The sequence below is a fragment of the Gossypium raimondii genome, chromosome 10 (assembly GCF_025698545.1).
Source record: "Gossypium raimondii isolate GPD5lz chromosome 10, ASM2569854v1, whole genome shotgun sequence".
Lineage (NCBI taxonomy): Eukaryota > Viridiplantae > Streptophyta > Magnoliopsida > Malvales > Malvaceae > Gossypium > Gossypium raimondii.
Window position 1 is genome coordinate 5,612,787 of NC_068574.1, and position 21,898 is coordinate 5,634,684.

Here is a 21,898-nt window from a genome sequence, read left to right on the forward strand (position 1 = left end):
ATTTTATTTCAAAAAATTTAGTGAATAAATGAAAAAATTAAATGACGAAAATAGAACGAAAATAATAATTTAGTGAGATTTGAGTTTAAATAGGAAAAAAAAACATGCCAAATTTGCACCATAACCTTAACAAACTAGTATTTGAATTTATCTTATTTGCTTATGACTGTACTTATTTTGGGCTCAGAACCCATCAACTCCTTTTAAACCCTCCCTTAAAACCCCCGTCTCAAAATCTTCGCTCTTTCAGATAACGGGGGCGAAATGGCAATTCTGACCTGGACACCACCATCTCTAGTGGCGGTTACCGCTTCATGGGACACCCAGCAAAGGCCATCTTACAACCCCAACGCTCCACGCAAGCTAAAACCCACCCCCAACCTTAAACCGTCACCGCCAATCACCCTCCCCACCCGCACCGACCCTTCGGTTTTCGATATCCTCAAGCGTCCCACTCAAGGTAATCCCTTCCTTGCCAATCTATTACCATTTTGTAGCTAAATATCGAGTTTTTATCTCATTTTCCTAATTATAAATTGTAGAAGTAACGCCCGTAAAGGTAGATTTGGATGACACTTATTTGGGTTATGAGAGATGGTTACCCACCCCACCTAAAGTGGAGAAGCCTCGATCGGTTTTCAATGCTGCCACATTAGCCTATATTGGTGATTGCATTTACGAGGTTGTTTTATTGTAACCTTTTCAACTTGTTAGTCACTGGGCAAAAACCCATGAACATGTTTGTCATATCCTTTGTCAGAGTATAAGATGACAGTAACTTTAATTTTGAAGTTTGATTATGTCTTTGTGGGTATCTTACATGTAATGTTTTTTCTTGTAATCTGCAGCTATATGCGCGTAGACATTTTCTGTACCCTCCTCTAAGTATTGAAGAGTATAACGATCGTGTGACATCGGTAGTACGCTGTGAGGCGCAAGTATGAGTCTTTTTTAATGAATATTTAGTAATGTTGTGAAGACTACTTTGATTATTTGTGCATGTTGATAACCTTAAGTTCCTTTGATACTTTTAGGATGCATTGCTACAGGAACTTCTTAATGATAGTTTCTTATCGAACACTGAAAGGTTAGTAGTATGAGTGAGACATGGGTATGTTTAATTTTTTTAAAATGTTTTTTGCCATTTATATGAAGGATCCTTGGAGTCTTATTCTTGTATCCAAATTTGAATGTGTTGGACATGGTATATTGAGAAAAATGAAGAACTAAAGCGACATAGCCTTTGTTTCTATGTATATGGATTCCCCATTACAATACATAAAAATTTGGAATTTCTGACTTCAACATTTGAGTTGCAGTCAAGCTGTTATATAACTAATAAATTTAGAACAACTGAAGACAAAAGAACTGCTCTAGTTATTCGAATATTGGTTAGAATAGATGGATTGAATGGTGTAGACATCAAATGTCGTTGGCTTGAAAAGAGAAAAGCTTGATAAGTTTTCTACTCAAGTCTATGGTGCTCCATTAGGACATAAGAAAGATGAATTTTTTCCCCTATGTGTTTTCAATGGTGATAAGACCAGAAGGTGTGACATTTAAGGCACTTAAATATTCCATGATACATATAAATTTCTAATGTATTGTAATGGCAGGAGAAGTCTAATAATAATAATAATAATAATAATAATAATAATAATTAGTATCTTTCAAAAAAATAACAATTAGTAGTAGGGGCAATGACCAGTTGTTATGTTGCATAAGTAGAGGCATCAAGAAACAGCCATGGATTCTTGTCAGCACAGATATAGAGATTCAAAATCTTATCTTTGCACTTTCCACAGCCTTTTAACATGAGCATGCAAAACCTAAACCTCTCATGAATATAATTAAAAAAATATTATTGTATTTGATCATTTTACTGCAGGGATGTTCTTCGATGGGGAAAGAACATTAATTCCGCTAAAACACGGACAAAAAAGCGTGCTGGTGCGGCAGTTTATAATAGAGCATCTTCACTCGAAACACTGGTCAGTATCCTAAGTTATTGTGTTTCCTTGGAAAAGTATTTGATTGATTTAGTTATCCTTGATTTTGGCAAGGGGATTTGCACTTAAATTCTTCTTTTGGAGGAAATTGTGGACCAATAGGCTATGGACCTATGGCTTGGTCTGAAGTATTTCATTTATTGTAAACAAGAATTTGTTAGCTTTGAAATCTATTTATGACTTGCTAATACAAAAAAAAAAAAAAAAAAAAGGGAGGCCATTCTGTTTTCTTCTTATAAAGGTTTTCTGGAATTTTCATTGTATTTGCACGTTAATCTTAGTCTTGTCAAGGTATCTGCATGCTAAAAAGGATAATGCTATGCATCATTGGGTAGATCTAGAGATTTGACATAATTCCACCAGTCAGTTTATATGATCTTTATTAAAATAGTTTTTCACTTAAATGCATGCATCCATTAGATGTTTTTTTTTTTGGGGGGGTGGGGGGGAGTGCTTACAGAGTAAATTTAGGGGAGAACGCACACATGGTAATTACCACGGTGGGACTTGAACCTTGGTGTTCATGGACCCAAGGTCTCAACCTTGCCAACACGGCCAAGGCATCATTGGCATGTAGCTACGACATTTCATTTAGTACCACATAGTGTTTGATTCTCTAAAATTCATCTTAGGATTTACCATGTTGTATATGCATTGAGTTTTGCCATTGTAAGCCTTCCAAGATCATGTATGATATGGTATCTACTTGATATGTAACCAGTTTCTTGCTGTTTAATATTTGGATTTAACATGTTTAAAAGAAGTCATAAGTCGAAAATTCAAGAACCTTTTCTCTTGATTTAAGTTGTTAATCATGCAATTTTTCAGATTGGATATCTCTACCTTACAAATGTGAACCGTTTGGAAAAACTCATGATAAGGCTTGGATTTTCCACTGGTGCATCTGCAGAGATGATATTGAAGGAAATAAATGGCAAGTTAAAAGTTAATCCATAGTGCAAAAGCAGCTCCTTGTTATGTCTCAAATATGCATTCTTCTCTAGATAGTTGACTTTTTCCCCAAATGCTTATCCTTATGTTTTAGTTTTGGGAGGAAGGCTCATGCAACAAGCTTGCATGAATCACAGACGCTAGGTTTTTATCTCTAGATAATGTTGCAACTTGCAAATGTGGTGTAGAATTATTGGAAAGTTAAAACAGTAGTCATTTTCTGATCTAATTCATGATTGCTTACTTGCCACTTTTTATCTCCGGCCTCTTGTTACAAAATGACCCTTTTATTATAAAAGGAAAAAAAATGGAATAAGAAACTCCTGCAATTTGACCAAGTATTTTTCTTCCAAGTTTCAGCCCAGTATTCGTTTATCTTTTCACTAATCACATTCTACTTTTTCCTTTAAACAGGTGCAAAACCAGTGCAGTAGATAAAGTTGGTGCTCAACACTTTTGTTCAGTACAAGCTGGCTCAACTGACATATATATAGAGAGAGAGACAAGAGAATGGGTAGTGTATCATTTGTTTCCTTCTGGTTTTTAGCCCCTTAGGTTAAAGTTGAGGGTTCTTGTATAATCTTTAGACAAAGCATATTTGTAGGTTTTAGTATTGACATTTGCTTTTGTATCTATCAGTTGTTTGTATCAATTTAAAAAGTATATATTTTTATATTTAAATTCAATTATAATAAGTATAATGTTAATATAAAAATATTTTTTAAATTGGTAATTTGAGTTTATAAATAAAAGGGAAAAAAAGGTTGACTAGTGTGTGGAGAAACATCTATGAAGCTCACAAATGAGATACTAAGTCAACTCTTTGTAGGATTCTTACACTTGTTATATTCATCAAACCGTTGATTGTTAAAGCTGAATTAATCATATATTGCTGCTTGAAATCTAGATTTATGAAAAATACAAACAAGCATGCGATGAAATTCAAGAACCAGAATCTGTAATCAATCATTTTTCATTAATAAATTTGAGGTAGAAAGATCTGAGAATATTTTCTTTTGGTTTAAGCGTGAATCATTTTTCTAATCTAGTCATAAAATGTATTTTATTCTCATGGATAGAATCAACTTCACAACCTAATGATTAATGGATAAAATGAATAACCATTACACTATATCTCATGATTGATATAAAATTATTATTTTTCATATGAGTTAACTCAAAAAGTAAATATATTTGTTATTTTCTTTCCTATTTATCTTATTATGCTTAAAATTTACTTTTTCATATTGGGGTTACTCATCTAAGCTTTGAGTTCCTTTCAGCAAAAACTTTATTCGGTTTAATAATATATATTTACCTATTTATCAACTAATATATTTTAAGTTTGTTTTACTGTTTAAAATTGCATCTTCGTTCTCTTTTTAAAAACGACATATCCCTTACTTGGTACACCCTTCCCGCAATTCTACTACTAATTCTGCGTGATAGTTTAAGAATGAGTGCGGTTTTAGCATTCCCCATTATTTACAGCATTATTTTACAGCCGCCGCCGGAGCCCGCTTTTGAAACATTCTCATCACCAAAATTTCATCGGCAAAAACTGAAAATGTCAACCCCATCAATCTCCTCGGTCAAACCTGGAAACATTTCCCTATAAATAACAGCTCCCAATCCATTCTCCTCAACTTCAAACAAATAAGCTAAATATTGCAAATTACAATGTCTTCTTCCATTGTTTATCTATTAAGCCTTGCTTTCCTTCTCCAAACAGCTTTCGGAGCTGACCCTCTCTTCCATGTTTGTTCCAATTCTGGGAATTTCTCGGCCTACAATGATCCTTATGAAGCCAACTTAAATGTGCTCACTGGCTACCTCTCCATTCAAGCTCCTCCTTCAGGATTCGGCCTCGGTTCCATAGGTCAAAACCCCAACCAAGCTTATGGCCTCGCACTTTGTAGGGGCGATGTGTCGACCCCGGACTGTAAAACCTGTGCTGTGGAAGCAGGCAGTGAAATACGGAAACGCTGCCCTTACGACAAAGGTGCAATCATTTGGTACGATAACTGTCTTTTCAAGTACTCAAACATGGAGTTCTTTGGCCATGTTGATAACCAAAACAAGTTGTACATGTGGAACTTGAACAACGTGAGTGAACCCCAGTCGTTCAATGCGAAGACCAAGGAACTGCTGAGCGAGTTGGCTACCCAAGCTTATTCAAATCCCAAAATGTATGCTGCTGGAGAGATGGAACTGTACGGATCGAAGAAACTTTACGGGTTGACTCAGTGCACCAGGGACCTTTCCAGCACTGAGTGTAAGAAGTGCCTTGATGGCATAATCGGGGAGCTCCGGAGCTGCTGTGATGGCAAAGAAGGAGGAAGAGTGGTTGGTGGGAGTTGTAACTTTAGATATGAAATTTACCCTTTCCTTAATGCTTAATTATAAATAATGTTACTTGTATGTTGGTCAGGAAATATATTGTATTCTGTCATTGCTGAATAAATAAAAATTTATGTTTCTTAAATTTATAAATAATGTTACTTTTTCCATGCAATGGGTATAACTTAATTACCACTTTTTTTTACTTATCACTTGAAAATTAAGTTATGTTTTACCTTGGATTTATATTTTGTAACACATCTAACATTTTACAATAAATTTATTTATAGATTAAAGAAATCTGATTTGAGAACCATATCGTAACACTATGATTCAATTTTAAGCTCTAATGAACAAACACTTGCAAGACATTTCCGGAAAAAAATATTGTTTTTTTTTTATATTCACTCATTATTTTTGTACTTCTTCAAAAGTTTTGGTAATTTCTCATATTTTTTAAACTTCCCAAAATTTTAGTACTCCCTCATGATCTCGTATTTTTTGATAATCCCTCATAATTTTGTGTACTCCTCGTGTTTTTTATACTTTTCTCATAATTTTGGTAAGCCCTAATATTTGTTGGTATTTCTTCAAAAATTTTGGTATTTTCTTTTTAGTATTCCTCATTCTTTCGTACTCTGATTTAAAAATTAAGATTTAGCATGAGAGATATATTTTGGAGTCATAAAAGTATTATTTTGCATAGTAATAAATTTTATTGTGATTTTGTTTGCGAACCAAGATTTGGTAATATTTAAATTATTAATTTTGCTTGAATATATTTATAATTTTTTAAAATGACCTAAGGAAATAATATTCAATATTTTTATTTTTAATTAAAATCACAAAATAATTGGTTAACAAATTTTTTATTAAATGGATGGGATAATTTAGATAACATAGTATAATTTAAATATCACTTCAATTAATGAAGTATAGTTTAAACATCACTTATGACAAAAATTTAAGTACCAAATTAAAAATATATATAATTTAGATAAATTTTATGGTTTAAATAAATTTTTTAAACAACGTAAATATTTCAATATGTATATCCAGAGGCGAATCTAGGGGGCTGGCAGGGGCCATCCTCCCTAAAATGGAAAATTACTATCTAGGCCTTTTAAAATTTTTTAAAATTTTAAATTAATAAAGGTAAAATTACACTTTGCCCCCCTAAATTTATAAAAGTTTGATTTAATCCTTTAAAAATTATTAAAATTAAAATTTTATTTGACTCCTAAAATTTTTCTCTGTATATCAAAATAAAATCTAAAATACAAGTTACAACAGCTTAAAACAAGAGAATAAAAAACAGATTCATTAACTCTTATGAAGATTAAATAGTGGTTCCTACAATATATTCTTAGCGAGGAAAACAAAAATAGCCAAAATGACTTTTGATAGAACTATAGGTTTGTAATAATTTTGTTTCCTTAAAAAAAAGGCGGTGGCACACAAGGAGTAAGGCAAACATTTGTCCACGCGCAAGTTTTCTATTTCACGCATACTAAAGCTTTATTATAAATTCTTTGACATAATAATTTATTTCACCCTTTAATTTTATAAAAAGGATTATTTTAATTTTTTTGTCTTTTTAATTTTTAATTTTATGTTTTCTATCAAATTATCTCAAAATAGGTAGAGCAAAAATAATGTTGGTTAATTTTACTTGGTATGACATACACGTGAATTGCTATATAGACATTTAATTACTTTTTTAAATTTTAAAAAATTATAAAATTATTTTAGAAATTAAGAATTATTAAAAATATAAAAATATAATTTTTAAAATTTAATTAAATGCTTACATGTCATCCACGTGGTAACTCATGTGTATGTCATATCGGAAATTTAATAATTGTTAAATTTTCTATCCATTTTAGATGATTTGACAAAAAAAGTTTAATAACTAAAAGAGATGAATGACTAAAATGAATTTTATTTGTAAATTTGAAGGGCTAAAAAGTCATTAGAGCTATTCTTTTTGGTAAATACTAATACCATTATCACCATACTTGGTATTATACATGTTACAGAGGTTGGGTTGTTGTGTAGATCTAGTCTTGACAAGAGTGTAAACCCACCATTTAATTATTTAAAAAGTTATATATATTTTATTATAAAAGTAACAATGTAAATATAAAAAAATAGTGATTTGAGTTGATGGAGACAAGCAGAGAAAAGAGATTGATGATATGGCTAGCTGCTTGAAATGTAGATTTATGAAAAATACAAACATAAATAAATAAAATGATCTATTCCCTTGTGAATTAAAATGTAAAAGTAAACCCTAAATAATCTTATAAAACATGCAATGCTTTACTTCTTCCATTTTGAATATATTTCTTTACATGTTGCTTTATTCATGATTTTTTTTATATTCAGGATTTATAATATCATCCTCTCTTCTAAAATTTCAACTTTCCACATTTCTACCCCATTATTTACAGCATTATTTTACTGCCGCCGCCGGAGCCTGTGTTTGAAAAATTCTCATCACCAAAACCTGAAAATGTCAACCCCATCAATCTCCTCGGTCAAACCCTGGAAACATTTCCCTATAAATAACACTTTCCATTCTCCTCAACTTCAAACAAATAAGCTAATTTGCAAATTACAATGTCTTCTTCCATTGTTTATCTATTAAGCCTTGCTTTCCTTCTCCAAACAGCTTTCGGAGCTGATTCTCTCTTCCATATTTGTTCCAACTCTGGGAATTTCTCCGCCTACAATGATTCTTATGAAGCCAACTTAAATGTGCTCACTGGCTACCTCTCCATTCAAGCTCCTCCTTCAGGATTCGGCCTCGGTTCCATAGGTCAAAACCCCAACCAAGCTTATGGCCTTGCACTTTGTAGAGGCGATGTGTCGACCCCGGACTGTAAAACCTGTGTTGTGGAAGCAGGCAGTGAAATACGGAAACGCTGCCCTTACGACAAAGGTGCAATCATTTGGTACGATAACTGTCTTTTCAAGTACTCAAGCATGGAGTTCTTTGGCCATGTTGATAACCAAAACAAGTTGTACATGTGGAACTTGAACAACGTGAGTGAACCCCAGTCGTTCAATGCGAAGACCAAGGAACTGCTGAGCGAGTTGGCTACCCAAGCTTATTCAAATCCCAAAATGTATGCTGCTGGAGAGATGGAACTGTACGGATCGAAGAAACTTTACGGGTTGACTCAGTGCACCAGGGACCTTTCCAGCACTGAGTGTAAGAAATGTCTTGACGACATAATCGGCGAGCTTCCGAGCTGTTGTGACGGGAAAGGAGGAGGAAGAATAGTTGGTGGGAGTTGTAACTTTAGATATGAAATATACCCTTTTGCCAATGCTTAATTAAACATTCCCGAAACAGAAGTATGCGCATGAATAGTGTATGTTGGTATGCAAATATATTGTAATCATTTCTCTGTCATTGCTGAATAAATAAAAATTATGATTATTAAAATAAATCATGTTTTTTTGTTTTCAATTTTCTTATTTATGAATTATTTTAAATTACAATCCTTTCAATCAAATCAATTATTATAAACATTACTTAATAACTAAGCACAAAATTTTTACATTTACCTACTTAAAAGTTGCCTTTCAACTTTAATCTTATCACTTATTTAAAGCAGAATTAAAATGTGAATTTTATGTATTGAAATAAGTATATAAATTTTAGATAAAATTTTCTTTTGGGATCGATCCGTATAAACAACAAATTTTACGTGGAAAGCTCTTCCAGAGAGGATAAAAATCACATGCAAAAAAACTTTGATTTTTCACTAACTGAGTAAACAAATTAGAGTACAATATGGAGAAAATAAACTTAAATGTACTAAACCTACAAGCTCAAGCCCCGAAAATAAAACCCTAACTTTCATAGAGTTCTCTAAAAAAGGATGCAAAATCCTCTCCATAATTACCACCAAAAACTCTCTCAAACTCATATATAACTACATCTTGTTACCCTCAAAGAAAAACTATTGTTGATTGGCATGTCTAAATTAGGGTAACAAAAGCCCTTTAAATAGGCTCAATACTAAAGGCTAAAACGACTAAAATAACTCTGAAGTAATCAGAGTTCAACATGTTCCCACTGACTTTGGTAAAACAAGGCGTGATAACTATCGCTACCTGAAGCCTTTAAAGGGGCCATATCAAATAATGCAACCTTAATTCCCTCATTAGAAACAGGGTTTGCTTAAGAGTTGAATTTCTTCCTCATTAAGATGCGGGAAAGCACTCGGAAGTCTCTTATTGGCCCCGGGTGCTCTCTGTATAACTTCATATAGAACTTGACCGCCTCAAATTTCAATTTTTCTTCATCAAAAATCCATTCTCCAATATTATTTTTAAGAGCGCCAATTTGATTCTGTTTTCTCCTTCACAAAGTACGCACATGAAAAAAATTGGTGTTGCGGTTTGCTAAGGACAACCAATCGCATCTTGCCTTTTGACGCCATAATAGTTCTTCATGATACAATATATTTTCCAACTTATCCCTAACCTCCATTTTAACTTGGTTAAGGTAGACTGAATTTGCACAACCCAAAACTTTTTGGATATTATTAAGTTTCCCAACCAACTATCTTTTATGGGAAAAAATGTGACCCTATACTTTTTTATTCCAGAGTCTAACCTGATTCGTAAAGTCAGAGTGGGTCTTCGACATGCTTCTAGGAACATTCCAATTATGTTTGACAAAATCAGAAAAAATTGGATGTTGAACCCAACATACATGAGGGATAGGATTGAAAATCCAACTAAATTAATTTTCAATTTGGGGTTTAAATGCAGACAAAATATTGTTGATGCAACCGTTAATAACCCCCGAAGCACTATCAGTATCCTATTGTAGATTTTGTAATATTTTTGTGTACAAAATATTACTTTTTCTTTTATTAATAACTCCCAAGTTATGTTTATCTTTTACTGCTTCATAAGGATATTGATATTTTGTAAAGCATATAGGGAACTCATTTCAAATTCAATAATTTGACTCAAATACATATGTTATACATCTACAACCTTTTATAATAAAATCACCTTTACCAACCATCATTATTTAGTTCTTAAATTTTCATAAATAAATCCTTGCAAGAGATACGTAATCTTTTTTTTATTAGTGAAACTCTCGGCTCAATTCTCTGTGTGAATCTTTTCGCTTTCAACCCTCATTCTTTATATGTATAACCCAGATGAAGTTCTGACTATTTATCAGAGGAAAAAAACGAATGAATCTTGTAGAATTCTTAAGAAATTTTTCGATTTCTTCCGGAAGCAGATGATCATTCATCCACTTCTCACGTTCCGTGAATAGTCGGGATATTGAGGAATATCCAGAAAGGCATTTAGGGAATCAGTCTGATTCTATATCTGTTTATCCCGTTTGAAGAAAGGAAAGATCCTAAAAAATCGACTAAGAATAAATTTTGAAAATTTGTAATTAATTTTCTTAATTTTAAAATTGTAAATATTTCAATATATATGTCAAGATAAAATTTGAAGTACAGCCACGGTTTTTAAAATCAATCTAATGATTAAATTAATCAAGTCATCGATATATTATACAATTTAATTAAATAAATATTAAAAATAAACAATTGAATCTATTTGTACAAATCAACCAGTTTTTCTAAACCGATACCTCCAGCCAACCGGGCACAACAGCTTAAAGGTAAAAGGCGGTGACAAACAAGCAATAGGCAAACATTTATCCACGTGTCAGTTATTCACTGCATATTTTACCATTTGACGCGTACGCTTAACACACACAGGGCAAGAGCGGTGCACAACACGCTTCAACGCCCTAGTGGAAAATTTTTCCCTTTCTCTTAACTTCTTTTCCTCCCAACTGAAACCAAAAAGGAGAGGGACAAAGCTCCATCGAGTAAAACCCTGACATAAAAACCCTAATTAATTAGAACAAGGCCAAAACGATAACACGAATTCGTTTTTTCGGTTACATTGACATTTATATCAACTTTTGATCATTTCTACGGACAGCAGCACATAAAATGAGTCGATATGATAGCCGCTCCGGCGATCCCACCTCCTACCGTGACCGTAGAAGGTAACTACTAAAACTTTTGTATTTACCCTTTAAATTTTGTCTCTTTTTTCTTTTTCATTTTTTTATGTTTAAGCTCATTTTTCATTCTGGGTTTTATTGTTTATGTATATAGATAGAGTTATTCGTTCATTCGTTATGCTCTTTTCCTCAAAATTAGTGATTTTTTTTTCAGAATTTTATGTATTTTTTCCATCTGGGTTTTGCGTTTCTTTAATTTAGATTAACTTGAGACTGAATGACAGCTATTGAATATGTTTCTGTTAAATATTTCAATGAATTTTATGCTGTTTAATCACCCAATGCTCTAAATTCAAGTTCAAACAGAGTGGCATTTCATTGACTTTAACACAATGTCTTTGAGTCATTGGCAAATCTTCTACCTACTTTTGTAATACTTGAAGATTGTAGTACTTCGGAGTTTCTCTGTTTAATTGTGTGATGATATAGTGACTCAGGGTTTGGTGGGGCTTCAGCATATGGTGGTTCAGGGCGGTCCTTGTCAAGCAGAAAGGACTATGATGCTGCTGAACCACCTAGGAAGTTGGATTTGGATGGCTTGACACCATTTGAAAAGAATTTTTATGTTGAATCTCCTTCTGTGGCGGCAATGTCTGAGATGGAGGTGGAGGAATATCGGCAGCGGAGGGAAATTACAGTTGAAGGTCGTGATGTTCCAAAGCCTGTGAAGAGTTTTGCTGATGTGGGATTTCCAGGTAATTTTTGTTGTTTCTGTTAATAAGTTCAGCTTTTATGTCATTTAAGTTATCCATTTTATCTTATTTTGTTTGCATTTCTTTTACTGGCCAAGCTTTCTGTTTTTCTGTCTAATAGAAGTGGTTGTATCTGTGACTTATTGCTTTTATGACTGTGACCTTCTTCTTCTTTTTATTTTTTTGAGAGAAAGAGTATATGATGGCAGGGTTTGTTTTCTGTGTGAGATTCAATTGATAATTTGATGATTTTTTCACATTATTGCAGTAAATGCATGTAGAATTCTCTTGAATTGTCAGTTACATGAGCCACATAGTTAGTGAAAATGTATTGCAATTAGTTTTTCTCTTCAGCCATTAAAAATAGTTCTTTCATCATTAGAGAAGCCAATAATTTTATTAGTTGCGGTATTGAAAGAAAACTAGTCCTGTTTGCTTAAATCTGTTTCTATAAAAAGTTAAATTTAAAGCCTTAAAAGTTAAAGTGCATTTTGAAAAAACTGGAACTCTCAGAAGTCCTTTTTCCCCTCCCCTTGTAGGATTGAGTATGTATAAAACATTTACATTAAAGGAAATGGCTTTTTTGAATGACTAGGTGTACCATCTTAGAACCTTACCATTTGGCCAAGTTTATTTAAAAGAACATAGTTGATGCCTGATGTTTAATTTTAACCTTTTTGACATTTACTAAACTGGTTTTTTGTTTGTTTGTTGTCTTTTTACCTAGCTACCTTTTGTTTTACTTGGCATTGGTGAAAAGAGGACAAGTCCAATATTTCTTCATTACTTGAAGATTTTCAAATATGTATATGCTGGCAGAAATAGAAAAAAACATTGCCATGCTTCATGACCGCACTTGAAAGCACTTTTGACAATAGTTGCTCGTATCCTCATCTTAAACTTAGCAACTAGTGTCATCTTAAATTTTCATTTTCCTATATCTTTGTTGATAAGCTTTTGTTGCCTCTAGATGTTAGATCATTTATATTTTCTGCTGCATTTTATGAATTGTTAACCACTGTAAGAGTGTTTTTATGACTTGCAAACGTTTTTTCTTATAGACTTCATATCAGAGTAAAATGATTATCATTTTGATAGTTAGGCTAACTGTTATTCTGAAAGCATTTTCAGTATTTCTTGTTATATACATTTTACTATAGCATTTGGAAATTATTGTATTTGTATGTATTTAGGATATTTCTTATCTCTTTATATAAATTAGCATGTTGAATTGATATTATTTTCATACTCCAGACTATGTACTGCAAGAAGTCTCGAAAGCAGGGTTTGTTGAACCAACAGCCATACAAGCTCAAGGCTGGCCAATGGCTTTAAAGGGTCGTGATCTTATTGGTATTGCTGAAACAGGATCAGGGAAGACTCTTGCCTATTTATTGCCTGCAATTGTTCATGTCAACGCACAGCCAATTTTAGGTAAAAAAAATTGACTTATGATTACGATTTAATTTTCTCAGCTTGTTTTTAATAATTGGGACAGAATAACTCTTTGCCTGTTTGTATATATTTCAGCTCCTGGAGATGGTCCAATTGTATTAGTATTAGCTCCCACACGTGAACTTGCGGTTCAAATACAACAGGAGGCTGCTAAGTTTGGTGCGTCATCAAGGATCAAGAATACATGCATATATGGTGGGGTTCCAAAGGGACCTCAAGTGCGTGATCTCCAGAAAGGTATGGGGTAACATGCTTGGGCTGACTGTTCCGCTGTATTTTGTTGTTCCTGAACTGCTTGTGATCTCCTATACATGGGTTTCAATTTAAGATGCTTTCTGACATGTTTATTGTTAGTTTAAATAATCAGTTGTTTCTTAGTTTGTAATTGCTTAAACTTGTTGAGAGGGAAGTGTTAATATTGTTTGTTGGATCAGGTGTTGAGATTGTTATTGCTACACCAGGAAGGTTAATAGATATGTTGGATTCACATCACACAAATTTGCGAAGAGTTACTTATTTAGTCTTGGATGAGGCAGATCGGATGTTAGATATGGGGTTTGAGCCTCAGATACGAAAAATTGTTTCTCAGGTCTTTCTTCTTACCTTTCTGTTTCTTTTTTCTTTTCCGGCCAACCCTCTCCATTTTCCCTTAAAATTTACAATTTTTTAACTCTATTTGGGAAAAGTACTGATTAGTTACTGTTTATGTCTGAGAAAAGTTCATTTTGAGCATAATGGCTTCCTTTCTTACCTATCTCCTTTATCTTCCTTGTTAACCCTTTTTATGTTACTCAAGTATTGCACTTCAAAAAAAATAAAAAAAGAGATGTTAGACTTTGCTAGTTATACTTGTTGATTAAATTATCCAATTGATATGGTGGAACTCAACTTTTTAGGATGATAAGAGTGTTGATTTCAAAAGTCTAAGCTAATGTTATCAGAGTTCATGAAAGAATTAGATTCTTTGTTATCGTTACAATACAATGCAGCCCTCTACTGTCTGAACTAAAATTATTTAAAATAGCGAAGTTAGATTATTACTCTCAAATTTTATATATAGTTAAGAATATGTGCTTGTATAGAATGTCTATTTTTTATGTAGGCAGTTAAATTAATTGGCAGTCTCACCTCTACTTCAGAGAAGTTCTTGGGTGAGCTTTCTAAAATAAGGTTTCCATCAACTCCAACTACACAAAACATTACCCAATTACATAAATGTTACAACTTTTGTAATGTTTTGTTTAATTGCACAATTACACTAATTATTACAACATTCGTAATATTACACAAATTATTACAAATCTCGTAATATTTTGTGTAACACGAATTACACCAAACATTACCCAATTACACAAAGTATTGCAATTTTTGTAATGTCTTGTGTAACATTTGAGCTGATGGAAAGCTCATACTAAGGAGCTCTTTTATGCAGATCCGTCCTGATCGTCAAACTTTATACTGGAGTGCAACTTGGCCAAAGGAGGTTGAACAATTGGCAAGGCAGTTTCTTTACAATCCGTACAAAGTAAGATGCTTCTCATTTTTGGCAATTTTCATTAATTACCTTATCCTGTGAGGAAATGTTATCTATATCTTCTATTTCCACATTTGACTTTCTATCTAATGCTAATGTGTGCTCCATGTATCTTATTCTTTACTTTCTCTATGTTATTTTTATAACTTGGAAGATTTTTAGTCTTTCCAAATATTATTCTTGGTTTCTCTAATGTGGTAATCTGATGTTAAGGTAAAAGTAGGATTTCTGCAATTTACTTAGTTGTTTCCGATGCTCTGTTATCTGCTTAAATTTATTGTCTCGTTGGTCTTTATGCAGGTGATAATTGGATCTGCGGATTTAAAAGCTAACCATGCAATTCGCCAACATGTTGACATTGTTTCGGAGAGTCAGAAATATAACAAGTAGAGAACAGTTTCTCTTGTTCTTATGGGTTTTAATTCTTTTTACCATTAGCATATAATATTCTTGAGGCTATTTATTGATCTGCGTTGGTGTTTCAGATTGGTGAAGCTGCTGGAGGATATCATGGATGGCAGCAGAATTTTGATTTTCATGGATACCAAGAAAGGCTGTGACCAAATCACCAGGCAACTTCGCATGGATGGTTGGCCGGCTCTCTCAATTCATGGAGATAAAAGTCAAGCAGAAAGGGATTGGGTCCTTTCAGAGTTTAAAGCTGGCAAGAGCCCTATAATGACTGCAACAGATGTTGCAGCTCGTGGCTTAGGTATGTATATTCCTCAAATCTGTACTTCGGGCCTTCTTTGTTCTTCCTAACTAGTACACTGTAAATGACTTATTGTTGTTATGGCCATTTTCCCTGCAGCTTTCAAAATTTTTTTAGTTATAATTTAATCTACCAGAAACTGGTTATCTGTTAGTGTTCTTTATTCCCATGACCTATGTCTCTTCTGTTTTGTCAATTTTATGGTTAGCTATAGCTTAAGTGAGCCAGGGCCATTGTTTTTAGTTTGTTCAATTGTGATCACAATTACGCTCCAACTTGAATTTGCGAATAATCCTTGGGTTCCTATTCAAAGTGGTACCTGACATTCTTTATTATTATTGTTATTATTATTATTGCAATTTTGCCTGGCTAGTATAATTGCTTTGATTCCTTAGCAAAATATAAGACCACGTGGTATGATATGGCTGCCTATGGACTTTCTCTAAAGAACCATTTGCATGTTTAGAATAACATGGGACCATACATTTCCAATTTGCAACTAGCGTTGTCATCTGGATTATTTATTAGATTTAGTTGGTGGCAGATGTGAAAGATGTCAAATATGTAATCAATTATGACTTCCCGGGTTCTCTTGAGGATTATGTTCATCGCATTGGTCGAACTGGAAGGGCGGGGGCAAAAGGAACTGCCTACACTTTCTTCACAGCTGCAAATGCCAGATTTGCAAAAGAACTTATTGCCATACTTAAGGAAGCTGGACAAAAGGTCAGTCCTGAATTGGCAGCAATGGGACGTGGTGCACCTCCTCCCCCATCAGGTTAGTTTACTGTGGTTCTCTTGGAACATGCAGGTTTATGCATAATCATCAACATATGACAGCAGCAAATTAAATGGAATTTAATAATTTTAGTTAGTTCCATGAAGGTGTTATTAGACAACACTAGTGTTTCTTCACTTTGATAGAAGTAATTGTTAATTGAACTACGTTTTGCTATTATTGGTGGTGATTATAAAATAAAATTCAATGGAGCTTTTGTAGCTAATTGAACCGATTGAATTGCCCAATATGTTACTGGGCTTTCATGCATAAATAGCAATGTCTATAACATGTTGTAAACAAGTTATGAAAGCTTTATAAGCATACTCATTTTGTTCATCTGATGAAGCAGGACATGGTGGTTTCCGAGACCGAGGTAAAGGTTATGGGGGCAGCCGCCCTTGGAATTGATCAATGAAAAGACCACAAAGGGGTCTAAATTGTAAGACTATGAGGGTACAGTGTAGTGTAGACATACTTTTGTTAATTTGTTTGACTACCACCACTGTTTTTTCTGGGTTCAATTGTCTTCACCTGTAAAGACTAGCAGGAAGAACAAGCATAGATGGAAACTTGTAAATTAATTGTCTTTATTTTCTGATAAATCATTTTTTTCCCCGAGTAATCTTGAGTTGCTTTGATTTTTCCACTCAAATCAAATCGAATGTTGCTTTATATATATATATATATATATATATGTATGAATGAATCATATTAGACTACCCATCTTTTGGGTAAAAAAGACCTATTTTTCATATTTAATTCTTAATTATAATCTATTTTTCTTAAATAAAAGGAAATTTAAAACTTGCCATAGCTCTTGTAGTATGATCTAAAACAATCAGAATTAAGGTTGTATCAACCCTTATAAAAGATAAAAGTAAGAACCATTTGATGGGATGTCTTGAAATTTTTGAAGTTGATGTATTCATAAAATAATCTTACTTCAAACTAAAACAAATAACTTAGAATACTGAGTCTATCTAAACTTGGTTCTAAGTGTTAAATATAAATCTTGCATAGATCTTATATATTTAATTTAATTTTTTTTTTAAATCAATTAAGAAGTGTCTTAAGTTAAAAAAAGAACTCTAATGAATTTTTTTTTCGAGTGAAATATGCACCTAAAAATGGTAAAGATAAGTTTCCAACGTTAAAAGTTAAAACCCTTACTAAACCAAAATTTGGTGAGTAACCAAAGAATCAAAAGGCGTAGGCATAAGAGAGAAACGTGAGGGAGAGAGTAGCGAAAGCTTTGCTGGAAAAGGAATCTCAACAATGAGCCAAGGTCCAAAGCTCTACGACAACAAACCTAAAAAAGGTCTCACTATTCTCAATCTAATTTCAACACCCTCAAGTTATCATCTTTTCAACTTTTGCCTCTCTGTTTTTCCTTCTCAAATAATAGAGTTTCTTTCAAAATTTGTTTCTCTTTTCTGATTGCAGCTCAATTGAAACAATTTCAACACCATCAAAAAGGAAAGGAATTTCCTTCAACATCATCAGGTGCAGCATCATATACAATGGGTCAGCCGCCGCCGCCACCACCTCAGCCTCCGAAGGAATCGTTTGCAAGGCGTTACAAGTTTCTTTGGCCCCTTCTCTTGGCTGTCAACTTTACTGTCGGAGGTCATTTCCTTTCCTTTTTCACTTGTTGGATCATTAGTAGTTTTAAATGGCTTCTTTCTTTTTCTAATTCGGCTCCAATTCTTGTTTTCATGCTTTTTAATTCTACTTCTTGGCTCTCTTTGTTGTTTCAAAGAAGTTTAGGGCTTAAGTTAAAGGGATTTATATGATGATGAAACTTTGATTTCACTGTTCTTGTTAGTTCATTTCCCAGCACAACTCCGCTTAACCAGCCTCTTGATACCCCTTTGCTTTGGATTGGGGCATTGATATTATTCTGATATTAATTTTCTGTTTGTGTTGAACTACTTTGAGGCATGAAACATTTTCCAATAATAATATATTGATGGGAGGAAAAGTTTTCTGATCTGCTGCTAGTAATGTCATCCCATCCAAGTCTGGGTTGAAAACTAGTAGAAATGATAAGTTGGCACTTTTTCTAACTATGATTTCACCTGAGTAGATTGTTTTTCCAACCCTCTAAATGTTTAATAAAGCTATGGAAATTTTACTTAATTTCTCTGGTATTCATTCGAAAGAGTAGTTCTGGTTATATATAGGCATTATAAGTGTGTAATTCTTAACTTTTGGTACATTCACAGTCTAAATGTGTATCGAACTGACAGGGTTAAATATTTTTATTAAATTGACCGGAATTAAGACTTATTTTGAGGGTTAGTAAATATTTACATCTTAACACCATGCTGCGGCCTGAGGTAGCCTCTTAAATCCGTAGTTAAAATAATTAAGCAACGAGTATTGTGGAGTGATTATCTCCATATTCATCTGGGCTTATAATGATAATGACCGAGTGATATGATTCCCCATTTTTCTCTTGCCTGCCACCCCCAAAATACCTGGATTGTCCAAAACTTGGGGGAAGGATAACACCATACAAGTTCTAATTTTGGGGAAATGCAAAAGAGTATTTCCCCATTTGTATGATCTTCATAAAATACATGAAGTTTTAGTGAATAGATAACAGAAATGCAAAAGAGTGGGGTTGGATTAGTGGGTAAAAGTTGGATTAGGGTATGCTCAATGTATTCCAAGTGTCAGATATGAGTGTTGTAAAGGAAAAAAGAACCCAGGTAACATAGCCCTAAAGCAATGAGAGGTTAAAATGTTAAATCCTACATTTTGACTTTCCATTATAGAGAGAATTTATGTGGTACTTCCATTCTTTCATAATTTCATATCCGAATTACTTGAAAAAACATTTCAATGATAAATTGCAAAAATTATAAGCCGTAGGTTAACTAATGCGAGATTACAGAGGAGTAACTAATAGCTATGGCATTCACATGGAAATTACTTTCAGATGAAGTTGGATTCATAGTCTTCAATTACTGAAAGTTTTTCTTTAATGTTCTTTTTAGTTTTCTTTCTAGTTTTTTACACTCAGAGAGAACGAATAACGTTTAAATGAGAGTGAGATGAGTGGTTTCTCATCTGTAAAAAGATGTATGGATTTTAAGAATTTTGTTATATGATAATTGGTTTTAGATAAGGAGAGTGAACTAGCTATTGTTCATAAGTGATAAACTGGTTTCTCTTCGTATGTTTGCATGAGGAGCACATCTTGATTGACTTTCATTTTTAGGCTGTAGTAACTAGCATTAACCGTATCACTTCTTTGATCGTGGTGTTTATCTTGTCTGACAAAAATCATATACTGAAACGGAATTGTTGTTCATCCTCACCAACTTATGCTGCTTTCTCTGGTCCGAACTCAATTTTGTAACATAAGTTTGCTTTTTATTGTCAAATTTGTAAAGTTTGGAATTTGTCAGTTGGGTCTTGACAATTCAATGTTTCAGAAACATGAATTGCTTCTTGTCTGATAAAGATGTGTATGATTAATGCAGCTTATCTTTTCATGAGAACGAAGAAAAAGGACACGAACTTAGCAGAAGAAGATGTTGATTTGAGTCCTCCTGTATCAACTACACCTGTCACTGCACCTCCGGTTACTGAAACCCCATCACCTGTATCATCCATCACACAGCCTTTGAAGTTGCCTGAACCGATTCCGGAGAGCCAACAGCGTGAACTTTTTAAGTATATATTGGAAGAGAAGAGGAAAGTGAAACCAAAAGATCCCGAGGAGAAGAAGCGGCTGGACGAAGAGAAAGCTATACTCAAACAATTTATCCGAGCTAAATCCATACCACAGTTATGACTTGATAATCCATTGTTGAAACTTGGATATATTGCCTTTGTTTGTTTGTTTGTTTGTTTGTTTGTATGTTTAAGAAATTTGGAAGTTTGGTTTCCTGGATTTCATGCATTCTGTTTTCTGGTTGAAAATGTACAATTTTCTTGAGGAAGTACTCTTAATACAGAAGCAAGTATGCCATTGCAAATCATGTACAATTTTGCAACAGGACGTGGAAACCATAACTTCCCTTTCTATTAATTTCATTTCATTTTTACAAAAGAGAATAATTTTCAAAATATTTCCAAAATAAAATCAAATTAATTCTAAAGAGTATTGTTATGAATATTGGTTACATTAGAGGTGTTCCAAGAAAAAAATTTTGGCCCGCATCCTAGGCCCGGGCCCGGTCCGGCCAGAAATATGAGCTTGAAATTTTGTCCAAGCCCGGCCTGAGAAAAAAATTTTAAGCCCGAGCCTGGCCTGGACCTGCCAATTTTTTTAATAAATACCAAAAATTTATTTTAAAAATAAAAATAAAAAATAATTTTAAAATTAAAAAATAAAAAAAATATTTATTATATTCGGGCCGAGCCCGGGCTAAAAAAGTGGTGCCCGAGGCCCGGTCTGTTTTCTAAACGGGCCTTTTTTTTGCCCAAACCCATATTTTGGGCCTATATTTTTACCTGAACCCTCCCATATTTTGGGCAGACCGTCGGGTCGGGCCCGGCCCATGAACACCTCTAGGTTACATTTAATGTAATCTGTTACATCGGTGTATGTAAATAATTTTTCTTATTTATTTTTTTTAAAATAAATTTATCTTTTAAGTATATATAAATTTATCATTAATGTTCTAATGATCTACCTGTTGAATTTATCAGTATATTTGTATTTGTCATGCATGTAAAATTTTTAAAGCAATCTGAGAGTCATATCATATCGATCTAAAATATGTGTATTAATATTTATTGAACGGTTGAAAGTTTCTTTTTACATAAAACAAATAGTTAAAAGTTTTAAATATATATCAAATTTGACATGCATAATCTATATAAATAGAACATGAAATATAATAGTTGGATCGTTAAAATATTAATAATATAAAAAGTGTAAAATTATTTTAGCTTTACATTGGTATAAACGGATTCTTCCTCATAAAGTACTATATTAGTGTTTATTTATATATATCTATACTATTATTTAAAGGGTTGATTGAATTATTGATGTCACTCGTTAACTGATTTTAATTCAATTAAAATTTATTGAAAAACAATTCTTTTATAAAAACAACAAATATATTTTTATAGTTTTATTTTATAATTTATGTTGCCATTAAATATTTTATGCAAAATCTAATAAAAGGTACATAATGAGATTTAGACCTAAATTAGATTTTTTTCTTGTGCGACTAATGTGTATAAAATTACTTGAATATAATATCTTTATAATAATTTAAATATATTATATATATAAACTTTTGTTCTAGATTGATACCCAATTTTGTTCATTAACTAAATCGGTACTTTTTGTAACGCCATTAAATTTAGGACAATGA

General features: G+C 32.9%; 5 protein-coding genes across 6 annotated transcripts; all 5 read left to right on the plus strand.

Annotated features, from left to right (window-relative positions):
- The first annotated feature begins 171 nt into the window (after window positions 1-171).
- LOC105777493 (uncharacterized) lies at window positions 172-3,641 on the plus strand. Of its 2 annotated transcripts, XM_012600803.2 has the most exons (7): window positions 173-460; window positions 543-682; window positions 849-938; window positions 1,035-1,087; window positions 1,889-1,991; window positions 2,838-2,943; window positions 3,375-3,641. In XM_012600803.2, exons 1-7 carry the CDS (start codon window positions 265-267, stop codon window positions 3,392-3,394), a joined length of 708 nt encoding a protein of 235 aa, XP_012456257.1. In that variant the 5' UTR covers window positions 173-264; the 3' UTR covers window positions 3,395-3,641. The 2 variants fall into 2 exon arrangements, with proteins under 2 accessions (XP_052477676.1, XP_012456257.1); XM_052621716.1 differs by lacking the exon at window positions 2,838-2,943 and having other exon boundaries at window positions 172-460.
- An 829-nt stretch (window positions 3,642-4,470) lies between these two features.
- Window positions 4,471-5,456, plus strand: LOC105777490 (cysteine-rich repeat secretory protein 38). Its single transcript, XM_012600801.2, has one exon. It carries the CDS (start codon window positions 4,641-4,643, stop codon window positions 5,358-5,360), a length of 720 nt encoding a protein of 239 aa, XP_012456255.1. The 5' UTR covers window positions 4,471-4,640; the 3' UTR covers window positions 5,361-5,456.
- Window positions 5,457-7,916: 2,460 nt separating this feature from the next.
- LOC105775930 (cysteine-rich repeat secretory protein 38) lies at window positions 7,917-8,710 on the plus strand. Its single transcript, XM_012598418.2, has one exon. It carries the CDS (start codon window positions 7,923-7,925, stop codon window positions 8,640-8,642), a length of 720 nt encoding a protein of 239 aa, XP_012453872.1. The 5' UTR covers window positions 7,917-7,922; the 3' UTR covers window positions 8,643-8,710.
- Window positions 8,711-11,070: 2,360 nt separating this feature from the next.
- On the plus strand, window positions 11,071-17,181 carry LOC105777029 (DEAD-box ATP-dependent RNA helicase 20). The gene is made up of 10 exons (XM_012600073.2): window positions 11,071-11,367; window positions 11,815-12,080; window positions 13,332-13,511; window positions 13,608-13,769; window positions 13,967-14,121; window positions 14,965-15,057; window positions 15,367-15,452; window positions 15,552-15,778; window positions 16,323-16,556; window positions 16,909-17,181. Exons 1-10 carry the CDS (start codon window positions 11,312-11,314, stop codon window positions 16,965-16,967), a joined length of 1,518 nt encoding a protein of 505 aa, XP_012455527.1. The 5' UTR covers window positions 11,071-11,311; the 3' UTR covers window positions 16,968-17,181.
- A 528-nt stretch (window positions 17,182-17,709) lies between these two features.
- On the plus strand, window positions 17,710-20,551 carry LOC105777030 (uncharacterized). Its single transcript, XM_012600075.2, has 3 exons — window positions 17,710-17,877; window positions 18,003-18,185; window positions 20,051-20,551. The coding sequence occupies exons 1-3, from the start codon at window positions 17,835-17,837 to the stop codon at window positions 20,362-20,364; spliced, it is 540 nt and encodes a 179-aa protein (XP_012455529.1). The 5' UTR covers window positions 17,710-17,834; the 3' UTR covers window positions 20,365-20,551.
- The last annotated feature ends 1,347 nt before the right edge of the window (window positions 20,552-21,898 follow it).

Bases quoted from the DNA above. Each gene is read 5' to 3' on its own strand.
- LOC105775930 (XM_012598418.2), top strand. From the start codon at position 7,923: ATGTCTTCTTCCATTGTTTATCTATTAAGCCTTGCTTTCCTTCTCCAA.
- LOC105777493 (XM_012600803.2), top strand. From the start codon at position 265: ATGGCAATTCTGACCTGGACACCACCATCTCTAGTGGCGGTTACCGCT. The intron at 1,992-2,837 runs GTCAGTATCCTA...GCAATTTTTCAG, and splicing joins CATCTTCACTCGAAACACTG to ATTGGATATCTCTACCTTAC. The intron at 2,944-3,374 runs GCAAGTTAAAAG...TCCTTTAAACAG, and splicing joins GATATTGAAGGAAATAAATG to GTGCAAAACCAGTGCAGTAG.
- LOC105777490 (XM_012600801.2), top strand. From the start codon at position 4,641: ATGTCTTCTTCCATTGTTTATCTATTAAGCCTTGCTTTCCTTCTCCAA.
- LOC105777029 (XM_012600073.2), top strand. From the start codon at position 11,312: ATGAGTCGATATGATAGCCGCTCCGGCGATCCCACCTCCTACCGTGAC. The intron at 11,368-11,814 runs GTAACTACTAAA...GTGATGATATAG, and splicing joins TCCTACCGTGACCGTAGAAG to TGACTCAGGGTTTGGTGGGG. The intron at 15,058-15,366 runs GTAAGATGCTTC...GTCTTTATGCAG, and splicing joins TTCTTTACAATCCGTACAAA to GTGATAATTGGATCTGCGGA.
- LOC105777030 (XM_012600075.2), top strand. From the start codon at position 17,835: ATGAGCCAAGGTCCAAAGCTCTACGACAACAAACCTAAAAAAG. The intron at 17,878-18,002 runs GTCTCACTATTC...TTCTGATTGCAG, and splicing joins CGACAACAAACCTAAAAAAG to CTCAATTGAAACAATTTCAA. The intron at 18,186-20,050 runs GTCATTTCCTTT...TGATTAATGCAG, and splicing joins TGTCAACTTTACTGTCGGAG to CTTATCTTTTCATGAGAACG.